Below are 17440 nucleotides of genomic sequence, written 5' to 3'. Positions count from 1 at the left end.
CAGAGGCGTTGTCAGATTTGGCAAACGTGGGAAATTGTCTCCAAGATACGTCGGTCCGTATGAGATTTTTGAGAAGATTGGCGATCGAGCATATCGACTTGCTCTTCCTCCTTCTTTATTTGGGATACATGACGTTTTTCATGTATCGATGTTGCGTAGATATATGCCAGATATTTCTCATGTCATTCAGCCGGATGAAGCCGAGCTTGATCAGACTTTGAGTTACGTTGAGCAACCGATACAGATTCTCGATCGGAAAGAGAAGCAGCTCAGAACGCAGACTATTCCGTTTGTGAAAGTTCAGTGGAGTCGTCATGGCATCGAAGAAGCGACTTGGGAGACAGAAGCAGATATGAGACAGAGACATCCTGAGTTATTTACATGATGTGAGTATTTCTTCAATCCTGATTATATTGCTTTTCATTTATGATTTGATAGATTTGCCTGCGATTTCGAGGACGAAATCGTTTCTTAGAGGGGGAGAAATGTAAGGCTTGAGATTTATTAGTCTTTATTGATGTGATATTCGAAGATATGAGTATGCATGACATATAATTAGAAGCACTAAGTGAGATGGGAATAGAAAAGATATGGAAAAGGCATGAAAAGCTAGAGTTTTGAATGCAAGGAAGACCGTACCTGCACTCATGGTTGGACCGCACCCGCGGTGAAGAGGCAGTAAGGTATGCTTTTTTATAGTATGGTCACCGCACCCGCGGTCTAAGAAGAAGCGCACCCCCGGTTGATGGCCAGTAGGTTAGGGAATTTGGCACGAACCAAGACCGCACCCGCAGTCCAAAAGACGCCGCACCCGCAGTCGTCGAATTTTGGAAAATGAAAGTGGTTTCGTGAGCTTAGCGCACCCGCGGTCATGAAGAAGCACACCCGTGGTGCTCTGTGCGAGAAACCCACCTTTGATTCTTATGTTGACACATGGCATGTTATATAAATACTTAGTGCATGAATTGTTCTTCCTCATTCAGCAGATCAACAACGAAAGTCTCCAAGTTTTCCTCCTTCTCTTCAACATTTGGTTGTGACAAATTCCCTAACCTGCTGGCCATCAACCGCGGGTGCGCTTCTTCTTAGACCGCGGGTGCGTTGACCATACTGTAAAAATAGCATACCCTACTGCCTCTTCACCGCGGGTGCGGTCCAACCATGAGTGCAGGTGCGGTCTTCCTTTCATTCAAAACTCTAGTTTTTCATGCCTTTTCCATATCTTTTCTATTCTCATCTCACTTAGTGCTTCTCATTATATGTCATGCATACTCATATCTTCGAATATCACATCAATGAAGACTAATAAATCTCAAGCCTTACACGACTTAAGCTTTTTCCTTTTTCTTTAAAAGATAAAGCTAAAACTTGGCTACAAAATCTTAGATCGGGATCCATTCGAACTTTAGATGAATTGCAATAACAATTTTTGAAAAAGTTTTTTCCATCTCATAGAACAAATTCTTTCAAAAGGCAAATCATTACTTTCACTCAAAAACAAGGAGAAACTTTTTATCAGTGTTGGGATAGATACAAAGAATTGCTTAATCTTTGTCCACATCATGGTTTTGAAATTTGGAGAGTTGTTTCTCAATTTTGTGAAGGCTTAACACCTAAAGATAGGCAAATGGTTGAATTTATGTGTAATGGAACATTTGAAGATAAATATCCAAATGAGGCAATTGAGTTTCTCGATTCATTAGCATTAAAATGCTCAAAATTGGGACACTATAGGTACAATCGACCCATCAAATAAGATTCAATTTCACACATCTAGTGGAGGTATGTACACCCTCAAAGATGAACATGATCTCCAAGCTAGATTTACTTCTTTGGCAAGAAATGTTGAGACACTTGAATTGAAAAAAAATGGTCAATTAAAAGCTATTCAAGAAATTGCGTGTCACATCTGTGATACAAGTGATCATTCCACAAAAGATTGTCCCACTTTCCCCTCTTTTAAAGAATGTCTCCATGAACAAGTCAATGTTTTGAACAATTTCAAAAGGCCAAATTTTGAACCATTTTCTCAAAATTACAATCCAGGTTGGCGAAATCATCCAAATTTTAGTTGGAAGAGTGATAATGCTGCACAATTTCCGCAACCACATTTTCAAAATCAACAAAATTTTCAAAATTATGCACCTTATGTTCCTCCACCTAAATGGAATTTGGAAGATTTATTGAATTCTTTCATTGCAATGCAAGAGTCTATCAATACTCAAACTGCTCAAACCATGACAGATTTGAAAGAAACTCTTGCTAAATTTGCATCTGCACTTAATGTTCATGAAAAAGGTAAATTTCTTTCACAACCACAGCCTAATCCCAAGGATCATCATCCACAAACTGGAACTTCTGGAACTCAACCGAAGGATCAGGTAAAATCTGTTATTACCCTTCGAAGTGGTAAGGTTGTAGAAGAATCCATTCCTGAACTTTATGAAGATGATGATAAATCAACTCCAAAGGGTAAGGATGTGGTACCCATAACCTGCAAAGAGGAGGTTCAACAGACAGTGTCACCACCATTCCCTCATGCGTTGAAAAATACAAAAAAATCAAATTTGAATTCTGATATACAAGATATTTTTAAACAAGTAAAAGTTAATATTCCTTTATTAGATGCAATAAAACAGGTACCATCGTATTCCAAATTTTTGAAAGACTTGTGCACTGTGAAAAGAAAATTGAATGTGAAAAAGAAAGCATTTTTAGCCGAACAAGCAAGTACAATCATTCAAAATAATAATACTTTGAAATACAAAAACGCTGGTTGTCCTACTATTTCATGTATTATTGGAGAACGAAAGATTAAAAAATCCTTGCTTGATCTTGGAGCTAGTGTGTATTTACTTCCATATTCAGTTTATCAAGAACTCAATCTAGGCGAGTTAAAATTTACTTCGGTAACACTTTTACTTGCTGATAGATCTGTTAAAGTGCCAAGAGGTATGGTATAAGACGTGTTGGTCCAAGTTGATAACTTTGTATATACTGTCGATTTCATAGTTTTAGATACACAACCTTATCGAAGCTTGTAATGCAATTCCTGTAATTCTGGGTCGTCCATTTTTAGCAACTTCTAATGCTTTTGAAAATTGCAGGAATGGAATAATGAAGTTGTCATTTGGTAACATGACCTTGGAGCTCAATGTTTTTAATATCTGTAAGCAACCACATGACAAAGGAGATGAAAGTGAAGATGAAAATCTTATTGAAACTCTTGTGGAAGAAAACATTCAAGAAGGGAGTACTCGTGATCAATTAGACATTTGTTCAATTGAAACTGTTAAAGAAAATATTGAAATTGATCTTGATGATTTTCTCAGGTATCACTCGTTACCAGGATCAGAGAAAGAATTTGATGCAAAATATGATAACAAAGACGAACCACCCATATTGGAGTTAAAACCCTTGCCAGAAGAATTGAAGTATGCATTTCTTGGAGAAGATGAAACCTACCCGGTGGTAATTTCTTCCAAACTAGCAAGTGATCAAGAACGTAAATTAGTTGATATGCTTAAAAGACATAAAAATGCAATTGGTTGGACACTAAAAGATCTCAATGGCGTTAATCCACTAATTTGCACTCACCAAATTCACTTAGAAGAAAATGAAAAAACATCTCAACAACCACAAAGGAGATTTAAATCCACACATGAAAGATTCTGTGAAAACTGAAGTTCTCAAACTGCTTGATGTTGGGATTATCTACCCTATTTCTGATAGTAAGTGGGTAAGACCAACACAAGTAGTTCCAAAACGATCTGTCATCACAATGATAAAAAATGAAAAAGGTGAATTGTTAACAAGTCGAGTCCCATCTAGTTGGCAGATTGTATTGATTATAGAAAATTAAATGACGCCACTAGAAAGATCATTTTCCATTACCATTTTTGGAACAAATTTTAGAAAGAGTATCAGGTCATCCATACTACTGTTTTCTTGATGGATATTCAGTTTATTATCAAATTCCCATTGCACTCGAAGATCAAGATAAAACTACATTCACATGTCCTTTTGGAACATTTGCATTTAGAAGGATGCCATTTGGATTATGCAATTCCCCAGCAACATTTCAAATATGTATGCTAAGCATCGTAGCGACATGGTTGAAAATTGTTTGGAGATTTTAATGGATGATTTAACTGTTTTTGGGAATACATTTGATAATTGTCTTGAAAATTAGGAAAAAGTTTTAAAAAGATGCGAGGAAAAAGGTCTTATTTTAAATTGAGAAAAATGTCATTACATGATTACTTCTGGGATTGTTCTGGGACATGTCGTGTCATCTCATGGATTTAAAGTTGATAAAGCCAAAGTTGATGTCATTGCCAATTTACTCCCTCCAAAAACTATTAAAGAAATTCGCTCATTTTTGGGACATGCTAGATTTTATAAGAGGTTTATAAATGACTTTAGTTAAATCTCTAAACCCATTTATAACCTCTTAACAAAAGACACTGCATTTGAGTGGACTCGAGAATGTCAAAATGCTTTTGATAAAATCATTCGACATTTAACATCAGCTCCTATCATGCAACCTCCTGATTGGTCTTTACCATTTGATTATGCAGTTGGTGCAGTCCTGGGTCAAAGAATAAACGGTAAGCCTTACGTGATATATTATGCAAGTAGAACGTTAAACAATGCTCAAATGAATTACCCCACAACTAAAAAAGAACTACTTGCTGTAATATTTGCATTAGATAAAGTTCGTTCTTATTTGATTGGATCAACGACTATTGTGTTTACTGATCATTATGCTATTACATATTTGTTGACCAAACATGATGCAAAGCCACGACTGATACGATGGATTTTGTTGCTCCAAGAATTTGACATTGTGATCAAAGATAAAAAAGGAACCCTAGAATGTCGTAGCCGATCATTTATAAAGACTAGTAACAGGATCATCTTGTGAAATGACACCAATTAACGATAATTTTCCTGATGAACATCTATTTTCAGTTACTACTACACCTTGGTTTGCTAACATAGTAAATTTTCTTGTGACAGGTAAAATTCCACCGCAATGGAGTTCCCAAGATAAAAGAAAATTTTTGAATGAGGTAAAAAACTTTTATTAGGATGATCCGTATCTGTTCAAGTATTGTCCAGATCAAATTTTTCAACGTTGCATACCCGACAATGAGGTAAGTAGTGTCATTAAATTTTGTCATTCAGAAGCATGCGGAGGACATTTTTCTTCAAAGAAAACGGCTGCAAAAATTTTGCAGTGTGGATTTTATTGGCCCACTTTGTTTAAAGACACCTACGAAATCTGCAAGATCTGTGAAAATTGTCAAAAATTGGTTGCGATTTCAAAAAGAAACATGATGCTTTTGAATCCTATCATTGAAATTGAAATCTTTGACTGTTGGGAATTGATTTTATGAGACCTTTTTCACCGTCGTTTGGATACTTGTATATTTTAGTTGCAGTTGATTATGTTTCCAAATGGATAGAGGCAATTCCATGTCGAACAAATGATCATAAAATCGTCATCAAATTTTTGAAAAAAATATTTTTAGTAGATTTAGAATTCCTCGAGCCATGATAAGTGATAGGGGGAACTCACTTTGTTAATAAATCATTTGCTTCATTAATGAAAAATATGGTATTACTCACAAAGTAACTACTCCTTATCTTCCTCAAACAAATAGACAAGTTGAATTAGCTAATAGGGAGATAAAGAAAATTTTGGAAAAAACTGTTAACTCAAATAGAAAAGATTGGTCTCTGCGACTTAATGATGCACTTTGGACATATCGAACAGCTTTTAAAACATCATTGAATATGTCTCCCTATAGGTTGGTTTACGGAAAACATTGCCATTTGCCTGTGGAATTGGAACATAAAGCTTATTGGGCGATCAAAACTTTTAATTCAAGCATGGATGATTGCAACAAACTGCGCAAATTGCGACTTGATGAACTTGATGAACTCAGAAATGATGCGTATGAGAATTCAACGATTTATAAATCAAAAATCAAATCATTTCATGATAAAAAAATTCTTAGAAAATCTTTTGAGAATGGTAAAAAAGTTTTGCTTTATAATTCTCGACTTCACATATTCCCAGAAAATTACGATCAAGATGGACATACCCATATGTTGTAAAGCATGTGTATCCTTATGGAGCTGTGGATATTGAAAATCCTAAAAATGGTAATGTTTTTAAAGTGAATGGACAAATGTTTAAACCATTTTTGGAAAATGAAATATTTAATGAAGAGTTTATTTCCCTTTCTGATCCTTAAATTTTTATGTTGCATTTAATTTTGTTTGTCTTTATTTCATGTTTCATTAATCTTTTTATTTTCTCCGTTAAATGGCGGATAACGGTACTCCGTGACTCTCATAGTCGGTTAAATCATTTTCTTACAATTGTTGATACAAAAATAAAAAAAAATCATTTCTTTTCTTTACAAAATGGATGAAAATCTCTCAAAAATTTGTAATTATTTTCCCTCTGTTTCTGAAAATGTACCAAGAAAAATTTATGCATGTAGGTGTGAAAGATTGAGATTGTTAATGCAAAAAGGAATTCCAGAAGATATTCGTCTTGTAATAGAAGCTAAGGTCCGATTAGGAGGAGAAGTTCTACAATCATTGCTCATTCGGTATTTGCTTGGATTAGGAAAAAGCACTTATGCGAAAAAAACGAAAGGACAAAAGGTTAGGGGTTTGTCATAAGTCTGCAAGATGGACTTGTGACAAACGATGCAGATCTTTGGGATGTGTTTTCGATAACAGAAAAGATAAAATTGGTTTAATTAAGGTTGGGCTGAGTAAGAAGTCTTTAAATAACATCTTATTGACTTTTGAGACGCATTCTAGTGGACATGTGCATATTGAACTTCTCTGTTTATGGAAACAATTTCAAGATGAGCGTCATAGTCTTGGGAATCCGACTAAAAAAGACCCTGTTTGCCAATTTATAAGAAAATTGGATGGGAAACATATCCTCGACTCATAGAAGGCGTTGAAGTCGTTTCTGGACGTAAAACCAGAGGAAAATTGTGAGCCACAGCCACACTACTGATTATATGCATGTGTGTCATTATTATTTTTACTGTTTATTCGACTTACAGCTATGACCCATAGTTTTGTCATAATAATATATTACCCCTATAAAATCTCTCATCTTTCTCTCTATTTTCGCAGATAAAAAAAAAGTAAAAACATGGTTGGATCCAGTGCACAAACATTGAAAAATATTTGTGTATTTTGTGGGTCGAGTTCTGGAAAAAATGAAGTATTTGTAGAAGCAGCGAATAAACTTGGAAAGATATTGGCTGAGAGAAAAATTCATTTGGTATATGGGGGAGGTAATATTGGGTTCATGAGATCTGTTTCAACATCTGCTCATCTTGGAGGTAGTCAGGTTTTAGGTATTATTCCTACAGCTTTAGCTGAAGGAAATATTACAGGTGTTACGATTGGGGAGGAATTAAAAGTCTCTTCTATGTATGAAAGAATCACTAAAATGATTGAAAATTCTGATGCTTTTATCGCACTACCAGGTGGTTTTGGTACATTAGAAGAAATTTTTCACACTGTTTCTTGGGCACAACTTAATATCCATAATAAACCTGTGGGCTTGTTGAATATCAATAATTATTATGACAGTTTGTTGACATTACTTGATAAAGCTATGGAACAGAATTTCATTTCAGAAAATTCACGACAGATGCTCATCTGTGCTTCGACTGCCAACCAATTAATTTATGATTTGGAAGCTTTTGTTCATAAGCCTGATCCGATGATAAAAAATATCAATTGGTCTCAATCAAGCAGTAAGAAAAGAAAGTTGGATCATTGATTCAAAAATCGTGGATTGGTTTGAGTTTGTTATCTTCAATAAAATTCCAGGTGATATCTCTTTCATTATGTACTCTTTATTAATAGTTATTTTGACATTGGGGACAATGTCATATTCTGATTGGGGGGAGAACAAATTTAAAAATTTAAAAAAAATTAAAAAAATTATTTAAAATAAAAATATGTTTATTGTTTGTATCTTAGTAATTTTTGCAAAAATATCATACATTACATGTTTGAAAGGTTTAGAATAGAAATTGTAATAATCTATCTAAGGATGTTTAAAATTTTATTTGAAAAAAAAATTCAATTTTAATATTTTGATCACTCTAAAAATATGATTTATGAAATCTTTTTGAATGATTAACCATTGTGATAAAATCAGTTATTAAAGTATATGGCCCAAGATATACCTGATAAGAGTGCCTAAAATTTTTAAACTCACACATATTTTGTGATTGAGTGGAGAGGATTGAGAAAACAGCTTGCGAGCCTTTATTGATCATCAGAGAGGCTATCTATTGTTTAAATCTTGTGTTCTTATTTTGAAAAAAAAATTGATATTTCCTGAAAAAAAAAAGAAAGATGTTAAATATCTATGTAATTTTTAAATTACATGCTGCGACCCATTTATCAATCATAAAAATACAAATAAAAAAAAGAAAAAAAAGAGAGAAATACATTGTACAAATTAAATAAGTATGTGGTCAAGAAGCATAAACTTAGTCTGATTCCACGATGTAAAAAAAAAAATCAGGAAAAAAATATATAATAAGAACAGCTGGATTTTAAATCAATGGATTTCCTATCTTTTGATTAGTTTGGCTCGTTTGTCTGTCTGCATTCTATAAACCATTTTCCTGAGCATTTATCTGTATTCCAACTCTATGAAAGAAATCATTCCCATAAATTGAAACACTTATTAACCTGTGAGAATATGGAGTTCAGACTCTTAGTAGAAATTTCTGAAGGTCATGTACATTTAACTACCTGAAAATAAGCTTTGAATTGATCAGTTCAAATTATTTCACAAATTACAATTATAATGATCTTGATATAACTTTGACAGTTTTCAAATTTAATTTAAACACTTGGATAGTTCTGACTACATTTTTATTTAAATTAATCAATATGTTTTGTGTTGCTAATAACGCTTAAATTGCTAGGGACTAGCAATAAGTTGGTTGGGGAGTGTGATAAAGATAAAAAATTGTATATCAATTAAATGTTTTATAATATAAATATATAGTTTTTGTTTATTAAATGTTTAAATATTATATGTTTTATAATAAATTGTATAAAATATAAGTTGTTGTGTAATTATAAGTTTTTACTATTTTTTACAGGTTTGATACAACAAAATAAACTTGGCGTTGCAAATGGGATTAAGATGATTCTTGGACATGTAGAAAGTTGATGTTAATATCTACAATATTGGTGGCAAGCATGAGATAAAAATCTTCTCACAAATGGGATCAAATCAAGCAACAATTAAAGTTACCAAAGAAGTGGCAGTTTTACCATGCTCTAGTATTTAGACCATATCTCTCAAATTACTTGGTCAAATGGTTGAAAAAAATAGGGGAAATTGCATATACTACCCCCGTGATATCCCGAGTTGGCATTAATCCCCTCGTGAAAAATTTATCATCTCAAAACTCCCTGTGTTTTTTAATCTCCAGCTCAAGCATGACAACCATGCTTTTAGTCAAACAAAATTTTTTATTGTCCAAAATGTCCCTCCTTAAATAATAAGCTCAATTATTCACTTTCATTTTTGCTGGGTTGGAATCCGATGAAGCTTTAGCCCTAATCTTCTCGAAACCAAGCGTTGGAGCTGGGAGATGATATGGTCAACGAAGTGCTCTTTATGACCTGTGCTGGGTGGTTTTTCATCGATTATCTCAGTAAGTTATTGTTTTTTTGATAAAATGTGTGCTTAAATTTAACTTTTTTCCTTCCTATGAAATGAGAATTCTCTTTGCGACTTGTGTATTGTAGATCTCCTTTGTAAGTTAATGTTTTTTCTTTACAGTATAGAGACATCATGGAATCGACAGTTAGGATTGAGTTGTGGCATGGTGGGAAATTTGATGAGCAGCACAAAAACTTCTACAGAGGTGGTAAGAAATTTTTACTCCAGATGTTGATCTTGATAGGTTTTGCCTCGATGACTTGTTTGATATGTTAAAAGCGGCTGGAGGACAACAAATGAATGTGCATTTTTTCTTTCAATTGCCGAAAAATGCATTTACCACTGAAATGGTGAAGATTGTTGGTGATGCAGAGATCCATACGATGTGTAATTGCTTTAGGAATCTTAGTGTTATAACATTGTGGTCAGTTGAGAATAATTTCACCCCACTGAAAGATGCAATTATTGGTGTTGGATGTAATCCTAGTGATGATACAAAGGCTGGACCAAAAGTAATGAATGCAACTGATGATAATGAAGGGGGGACAAGTGAATCATTTGGGAGTGACCTGATAGATGATAATGACATTGGACTTGATGATGTTTCAATTAGAGATGATGAAGACTCATTAGATGGTAGCTTTCATGAATCTGACGAGGATGTTGATTCAGACTCTTCTACAGAGAATGATGCAGGAGATGATAAAAGAATAAGCCAACCGAAGCCACATAATGAAAAGGACACAGAGTGTTGGTATAGCGACATTGAGTTAGATGATGTCTTCTCTGAGAGAATGAACATGAAAACGTTTGAACTGGTAGTGGGTATGAAATTCAAAGATTTGCATGAATTTAGAAGTGTTCTTTTTTATTGGACTGTGAGATCAGGGGTGGAGCTAATATTTAAAAAGAATGAGAAAAGAAGGGTTACTGCAATGTGCAAGGCTGGATGTGAATGGAGATTGCATGCCAGTTTGGTAATGGGAGGGCCAACATTTCAGATAAAAACTCTTACTGGAAAACATACGTGTTAGGGCAAGAAGCAACAAGTTGGCAACGTATAAATATTTATCTAAAGGATTGAAATGATTGTGTGCGAGAATCCTACAATTCCAGTGGAGAAGATTAAAAGACTTATCAGAAGAAAATGTAATGTCGATGTGAGCAAATATAAAGCATACAGGGCCAAGAAAGCTGCTCTAGAAAAGATTAAAGGAAAGTTTAAAGATCAATATCTTAAACTCTTGGATTACTGTGAGACTGTTAGGAAATATAATCCAGGTAGCAAGATTTTAGTGAAAAGAGATCACTCATTTTCTGTGCCTACATTTCAAAGAATGTATTTTAGTCTTCAATCATTGAAGTGTGGGTTTTTAGCTGGTTGTCGACCTGTTATCGGTCTTGATGGATGTTTCTTGAAAACAAATTACTGTGGACAACTTCTAGTAGCTATTGGCAGAGATGGAAATGAAAATGTTTTCCCAATATCAATGGCAGTGGTTCAAGTGGAGAATTTTGATAATTGGAGATGGTTCATTAGTGAGTTGTTGGAAGACATCAGATTCGACAGATGGACATTCATCAGTGACAGACAAAAGGGGCTGTTAGAGGAGCTTAACGAGCTTGCACCAGAGTGTGAACATAGATTTTGTGTACGCCATTTGTACCAAAATTTGCAAGAAAGCATCCTGGTTTAGAATTGAAAGGAATGTTGTGGGCAGCCACAAGTACAATAAACAAGAATGAGTTTGCTATGTGGATGAAAAGAATAGAAGCAGCTGATAGAAAGACTTCTCCAGATCATGAGACTGCAGCTGAATGGTTGAAAAAAATCCCACCTGCTCATTGGGCCAGGTCTCATTTCCTTATTTCTTCATTTTCAGATGTTATTGTTAATAACATGACTGAATCTTTTAATAGCTATATTTTGGAGGCAAGAGATATGCCCATAATCTCTATGTTTGAATGGATTAGAACCAGCGAAAATAGCCACATTTTTTAAAATAACAACAATAATACAGACGTCCCTTCAATGGTTTGGTTTCGGTTTGAACAACTCTAATCTATGCCCTAACATTGCACGTGCACAGTGGAGTTTGGGGATATCTTACATCAACATTTGGATTCATAATTTTGGATCAATCTACGGTTTTTAAAAGGGGAAAATGCAGAAGTCGCGAAATGAAGAAGAAGTAGAGGTCTTCTATTTCTATACCGAACGAGGGCATTTTAGACAAAAAAACTCATAAAACAATGACAATTCGCAACTTTATGCGCGTGTTGTGTAAACCATACTGGCGAGGGGGCGTGAGCTGGACATTAAAAAACACAGGGAGTTTTGAGATGATAAATTTTTCACGAGAGGATTAATGCCAACTCGGGATATCACGGGGGTAATATATACAGTTTCCCCAAAAAATATCACAATTCAAACAACTCAGATATCTACATGTTTGTTTTTATGTGGAGAAGAAAATTCGGATGGGAATATTTTCAAAAGTGATGTGTATTAAAATATTAATTTCTTGGAACACCAATGAAGACTTATGTGTAAAAAATAATATTTTATTTGTGGTTGTCTCCTCAAATTTGGCTATAAATAGGGGTGCATTGTAATGCATCCTCAAATTTCCTTTCCTTTATTTCTTCATTTAAATATAATTAGCATGTTAAATTCATATTCAAAGTTTTACACTTTGAATAATGAGTAGCTAACTTCCCAAAGTTGAGATGAAAGGGTGAAACTCTTGGCACGATAATAAGGTTATTAAAAGGTAAGAATCAATGTTTTATATTATTTAATCATTATTTATTGTTTATGTTATATTTATTTCTTTAAGTATTATTTTACCCTACTTATAAGTGGGAGTTTTGATTTATTGTTGCTATATGTTACACTAAATTCTTGGAACCATTTAAATGTTAGTTTGGTATTACCAACCATTTAAAGTGGATGCCTTGATTTATTATATATGAATATATCATAACACTAATTTTTTGGTACCATTTAAATGTTTGTTTTGTTTTACCAACCATTTAAAGCGGATGTTTTGATTTATTATATATTAATTTCATAATATTATTTACTTGGTACCATTTAAATGTTTGTTTGGTTTTACCAACCATTTAAAGTGGGAACCTTGATTTAGTGTTTACAAATATATATATAGCACAATAAATACTTGACAACATTTACAAGTTTTGGTATATATATTATATACTTATAAGATAATAATATATAACATAATAAAAATATGATTATTTAATATATATTGGAACCATTTTATTAAGTGGATTTCAATAATGTTCATTAATGTTAATTTATTAAAATACCAAGAGTGAATCCTTTAATCTTAACTACTTAAATTAAAATTTGAACAATTAAAAATGACCAATTAAAGATTCAAACCATTAAAAGAAAAAAACAAACACAAAAACAAAAACAAAAACAAAAAGACATTGTAGTGGACTTGTAATTACCTTAGTTTCCCTGTGGATATATTATTCTGACTCACCGAATTATACTACTTGTGGACAACATGCTCTTGGGAGTGCAATCAAAGTCGCAACAACAAGTACGACATATACAGATCACATACAACAGTGAAAATACTTGTACTTAAAATATCATTTTTCATGAAAATGCATAAACTTTAAACATGTACATTTTCGTAAACCTTTTCATGATGCATAAACTTTACACAAAAACATTTTCATAATGATGCATCAACTTTAAACATAGTCATTTTCATAAAATTTTTATAATTAATTTTATATCATCCTCAACATATTCATATACACATTATCATCAACATATACGTATTCTTTTTCTTTTCGTTTGAATTTAGATCGTTAATTGTGACTTTCATGTTCGTCTACATATTGGGCTATGGATCCATCTACATATAACCACAGTACTGGGCAACAAGGACATCAGCGACACTCTCACCCGTCAACTGAGCCTTGGCCTTACGTATTAACATATCATCATATTCGTATCCAAGGAAATACGATCGTCGGGCTCCCACTGGGACAGTCACCCTTACGATATCTCCAACATGTCATCGTATTAGTCACAAGTACTTCATTTCCTTCAACGTTTCATATTCTCATCACTTTATAAAATTTAAACATGCATATAACTTGTTAGGATCGATTAGGGGGGCGATAGCCAGGAGCTGCCAGGATTGGTAGTGTAGCGACGCCGGAGTTTCGAGGCAATCGACATTAAAGGGCTGTCGACGGACGAAGGTAAACCCTAAACCTTTGGTAGTACTAGGGAGTACTGGTTTTGCTAGTCGAGCATGGTAGTATTGATTGAGTATGCTTTTGATGCGTAGGCTTGTGCTAGACCTGATTAGCGGTGTTGCGTAAGGCTAGGCTTGCTGTGATAGAGGTACGAAAGTACTATCCGAGATATCCTGGTTGAGTATACATTCTTATATGTGTTGCATGATTATGTGGTGCATTGATATATGTCATATGATGCATGCTATTATGTCACGTTTATTACTGCACGTTGCATTTCATGTTGAGCCGTATTCTCCTTTGAGATAGCCTTTACTGTTGAGCTGTATCTCTTTCGAGATAAGCTATATCTTGGGACCGCTCAGCCCTGTCTTGTGGACGCATGGACACCGAGAGTACACAGTGGCCGACGGGTCGGGAGGGCTTCGGTGGTCCGGGACATTTTAGGTCCACGTCTGTCTTGTAGTGGATGCAGTGACCCAGAGGTTGGACCGCGCGGCACTATCCACTTGGCGCCTCTAGACTGAGCATTGTTGAGATCCTTTTGTGACTCCTGTTTCTTGACTACCCCGGTATCATGATCATAGCATGTGCATTTCATATAGGTCTGTATACTCATACTTTTGTACTGGGCGTTCTTATCGCTCACGTCATCGGTTTTGTTTATTCTTGGACACCCCATTTCCCTCGGGGCAGGCCTCAGGTTGGACAGCTCAGGAGGAGCAGGAGGAGGACGTTGAGTAGCTGGTTGGTTTAGTTTATCGGTATATTTTTTGATTCGATATGGTTGTATTGGATATTTTAGTTGAGTTATTCTAGACTTCAATTGGGTTGTATAATCGGTATTGTTGTTGACTTTTCCGCTGTTATCTCTGATTATTGTTAATTAGGTTGATTGCATGCTTAGTTCTTGATTAGTAGGTGATTCTGGAACGGGTCACTACATTTATGGTATCAGAGCATGCGTACGATTTTGGGATATAGATTTCTGTTTTGGGATTTCCGTTGACCAATTTACTAGTTTCCCTATTCTATGTTGTAGTGATGGCTGACCACTTTGGTGACGGGAGTAGTCAGGGGAGTGTAGGTCGTTGGGGTGACCAGGACGATCGTAGACGTCATTCTTTCTGTTTCTACTCCGATGGGTCATTCGGTTTTAGCCAAGCGTCTAGTGATGGGTTGTCCTTTAGATTTTGAGGGTAACGATGTTGTTATTTTTCGTTTTGTTCATCCTCTAAACTTGATTTCGAGGACGAAATCGTTTTAAGGGGGGGAGAATGTAGTAGCCCGAATTCCAAATTGGGTAATTAACGGAGTATTGGTGATTAAGAAGGTTTAATGTGTAATTTTGACCGAGTCATGATCGGACGGACCGAAGATGGTTCGGAAGCACCGAAGAGTTCGGAAGGTCCGAAGTGGGTTCGATGGATCCGATCATGAGGTGTCAAGAGCAGCTGGACACGTGCATGTTCGGACGGTCCGAAGTGTATGATCGGAGGATCCGATCATGAGCTGTCAAGAGCCAATGGACACGTAGCGTTCGGACGTTCCGAAGTGGTGTTCGGAGGATCCGAACATGGCCTATAAATAGTGCTCGGATTTCCTCATTTTGACTTGCCAATTTCTTGAGTTTTCTCTCATTTTGGAGAGTTTGGAAGGTTTCTAGGGTTAGTTGTTGGTCGAGCGATAGCCAGGAGCTGCCAGGATTGGTAGTGTAGCGACGCCGGAGTTTCGAGGCAATCGACATTAAAGGGCTGTCGACGGACGAAGGTAAACCCTAAACCTTTGGTAGTACTAGGGAGTACTGGTTTTGCTAGTCGAGCATGGTAGTATTGATTGAGTATGCTTTTGATGCGTAGGCTTGTGCTAGACCTGATTAGCGGTGTTGCGTAAGGCTAGGCTTGCTGTGATAGAGGTACGAAAGTACTATCCGAGATATCCTGGTTGAGTATACATTCTTATATGTGTTGCATGATTATGTGGTGCATTGATATATGTCATATGATGCATGCTATTATGTCACGTTTATTACTGCACGTTGCATTTCATGTTGAGCCGTATTCTCCTTTGAGATAGCCTTTACTGTTGAGCTGTATCTCTTTCGAGATAAGCTATATCTTGGGACCGCTCAGCCCTGTCTTGTGGACGCATGGACACCGAGAGTACACAGTGGCCGACGGGTCGGGAGGGCTTCGGTGGTCCGGGACATTTTAGGTCCACGTCTGTCTTGTAGTGGATGCAGTGACCCAGAGGTTGGACCGCGCGGCACTATCCACTTGGCGCCTCTAGACTGAGCATTGTTGAGATCCTTTTGTGACTCCTGTTTCTTGACTACCCCGGTATCATGATCATAGCATGTGCATTTCATATAGGTCTGTATACTCATACTTTTGTACTGGGCGTTCTTATCGCTCACGTCCTCGGTTTTGTTTATTCTTGGACACCCCATTTCCCTCGGGGCAGGCCTCAGGTTGGACAGCTCAGGAGGAGCAGGAGGAGGACGTGAGTAGCTGGTTGGTTTAGTTTATCGGTATATTTTTTGATTCGATATGGTTGTATTGGATATTTTAGTTGAGTTATTCTAGACTTCAATTGGGTTGTATAATCGGTATTGTTGTTGACTTTTCCGCTGTTATCTCTGATTATTGTTAATTAGGTTGATTGCATGCTTAGTTCTTGATTAGTAGGTGATTCTGGAACGGGTCACTACAGCACCGTTGAGCTACAATAGCCCGTTTCTTGAAATATTGAACACCGATGAATTAAATCGAGTTTGGTTAAAAACCAACCGGAAGATACTCGAAATAATCCTTCGTAGAAACCGATTAAATATTTTATAAAGCATTTAAAATATATGCAAGTTGAATGAGTAAAAGTATTTCAGTTGAAGCATTTTATCAAACACTTGGTAAGCAATATTTTGGTATTTGAAGAACACATAAAATGCTTCAACAATGCTTCTTTAAAACTATGGAAATGATAAGTAAATGCAATAAACAAATATACACGAATTTGTTTATGGATGTTCGGAGATTTCAAACACTCCTACGTCACCCCTTCTTCCTCTTGGGAAGGATCCACTAGAAGACTTTGATTTATACAACACCTTGTACAAACCCATTCAGCTAGGGCTTACCCACTGCCTAAACTGAACTTCTAGCACTCAAGATTGTAGGCAGCACCTCACAATCAGCATATTGTTTAATGTCTCATATGCAAAGACTACAAACACAAGTTTTACGTCTTTGTGCAAGACTCACTCAACTAATCTTTGAACTTCAACTCTCTTGTATAAGTGTGAGTGATTGTGTGTGAGGAATTTATCCTTTACAGTGTACATCTCAAATGTATACTCACACAAGGGCTTGTGCTCTCAACTAGCTAATATATTCATACTATGTGCCCATGCTTTGAATTCTCTTCCAAAGCTTTTGTTTGATCTTCAAG

At 35.6% G+C, this 17440-nt stretch overlaps 1 protein-coding gene and 1 non-coding gene across 2 annotated transcripts; one reads left to right on the top strand and one right to left on the bottom strand.

Annotated features, from left to right (window-relative positions):
* Positions 1 to 1460: 1460 nt before the first annotated feature.
* Positions 1461 to 1569, bottom strand: LOC140842213 (small nucleolar RNA R71). The gene has a single exon (XR_012120344.1). It is a non-coding gene; the product is annotated as a small nucleolar RNA R71 (small nucleolar RNA).
* A 9261-nt stretch (positions 1570 to 10830) lies between these two features.
* On the top strand, positions 10831 to 11442 carry LOC140840758 (uncharacterized). Its single transcript, XM_073207927.1, has one exon. It carries the CDS (start codon positions 10831 to 10833, stop codon positions 11440 to 11442), a length of 612 nt encoding a protein of 203 aa, XP_073064028.1.
* The last annotated feature ends 5998 nt before the right edge of the window (positions 11443 to 17440 follow it).

This window comes from Primulina eburnea, chromosome 9 (assembly GCF_022965805.1).
Source record: "Primulina eburnea isolate SZY01 chromosome 9, ASM2296580v1, whole genome shotgun sequence".
Classification (NCBI taxonomy): domain Eukaryota; kingdom Viridiplantae; phylum Streptophyta; class Magnoliopsida; order Lamiales; family Gesneriaceae; genus Primulina; species Primulina eburnea.
The sequence above is the reverse complement of the archived record's forward strand: the minus strand, read 5'-3'. Positions and strand labels throughout refer to the sequence as shown.

Bases quoted from the DNA above. Each gene is read 5' to 3' on its own strand.
- LOC140840758 (XM_073207927.1), top strand. From the start codon at position 10,831: ATGATTGTGTGCGAGAATCCTACAATTCCAGTGGAGAAGATTAAAAGA.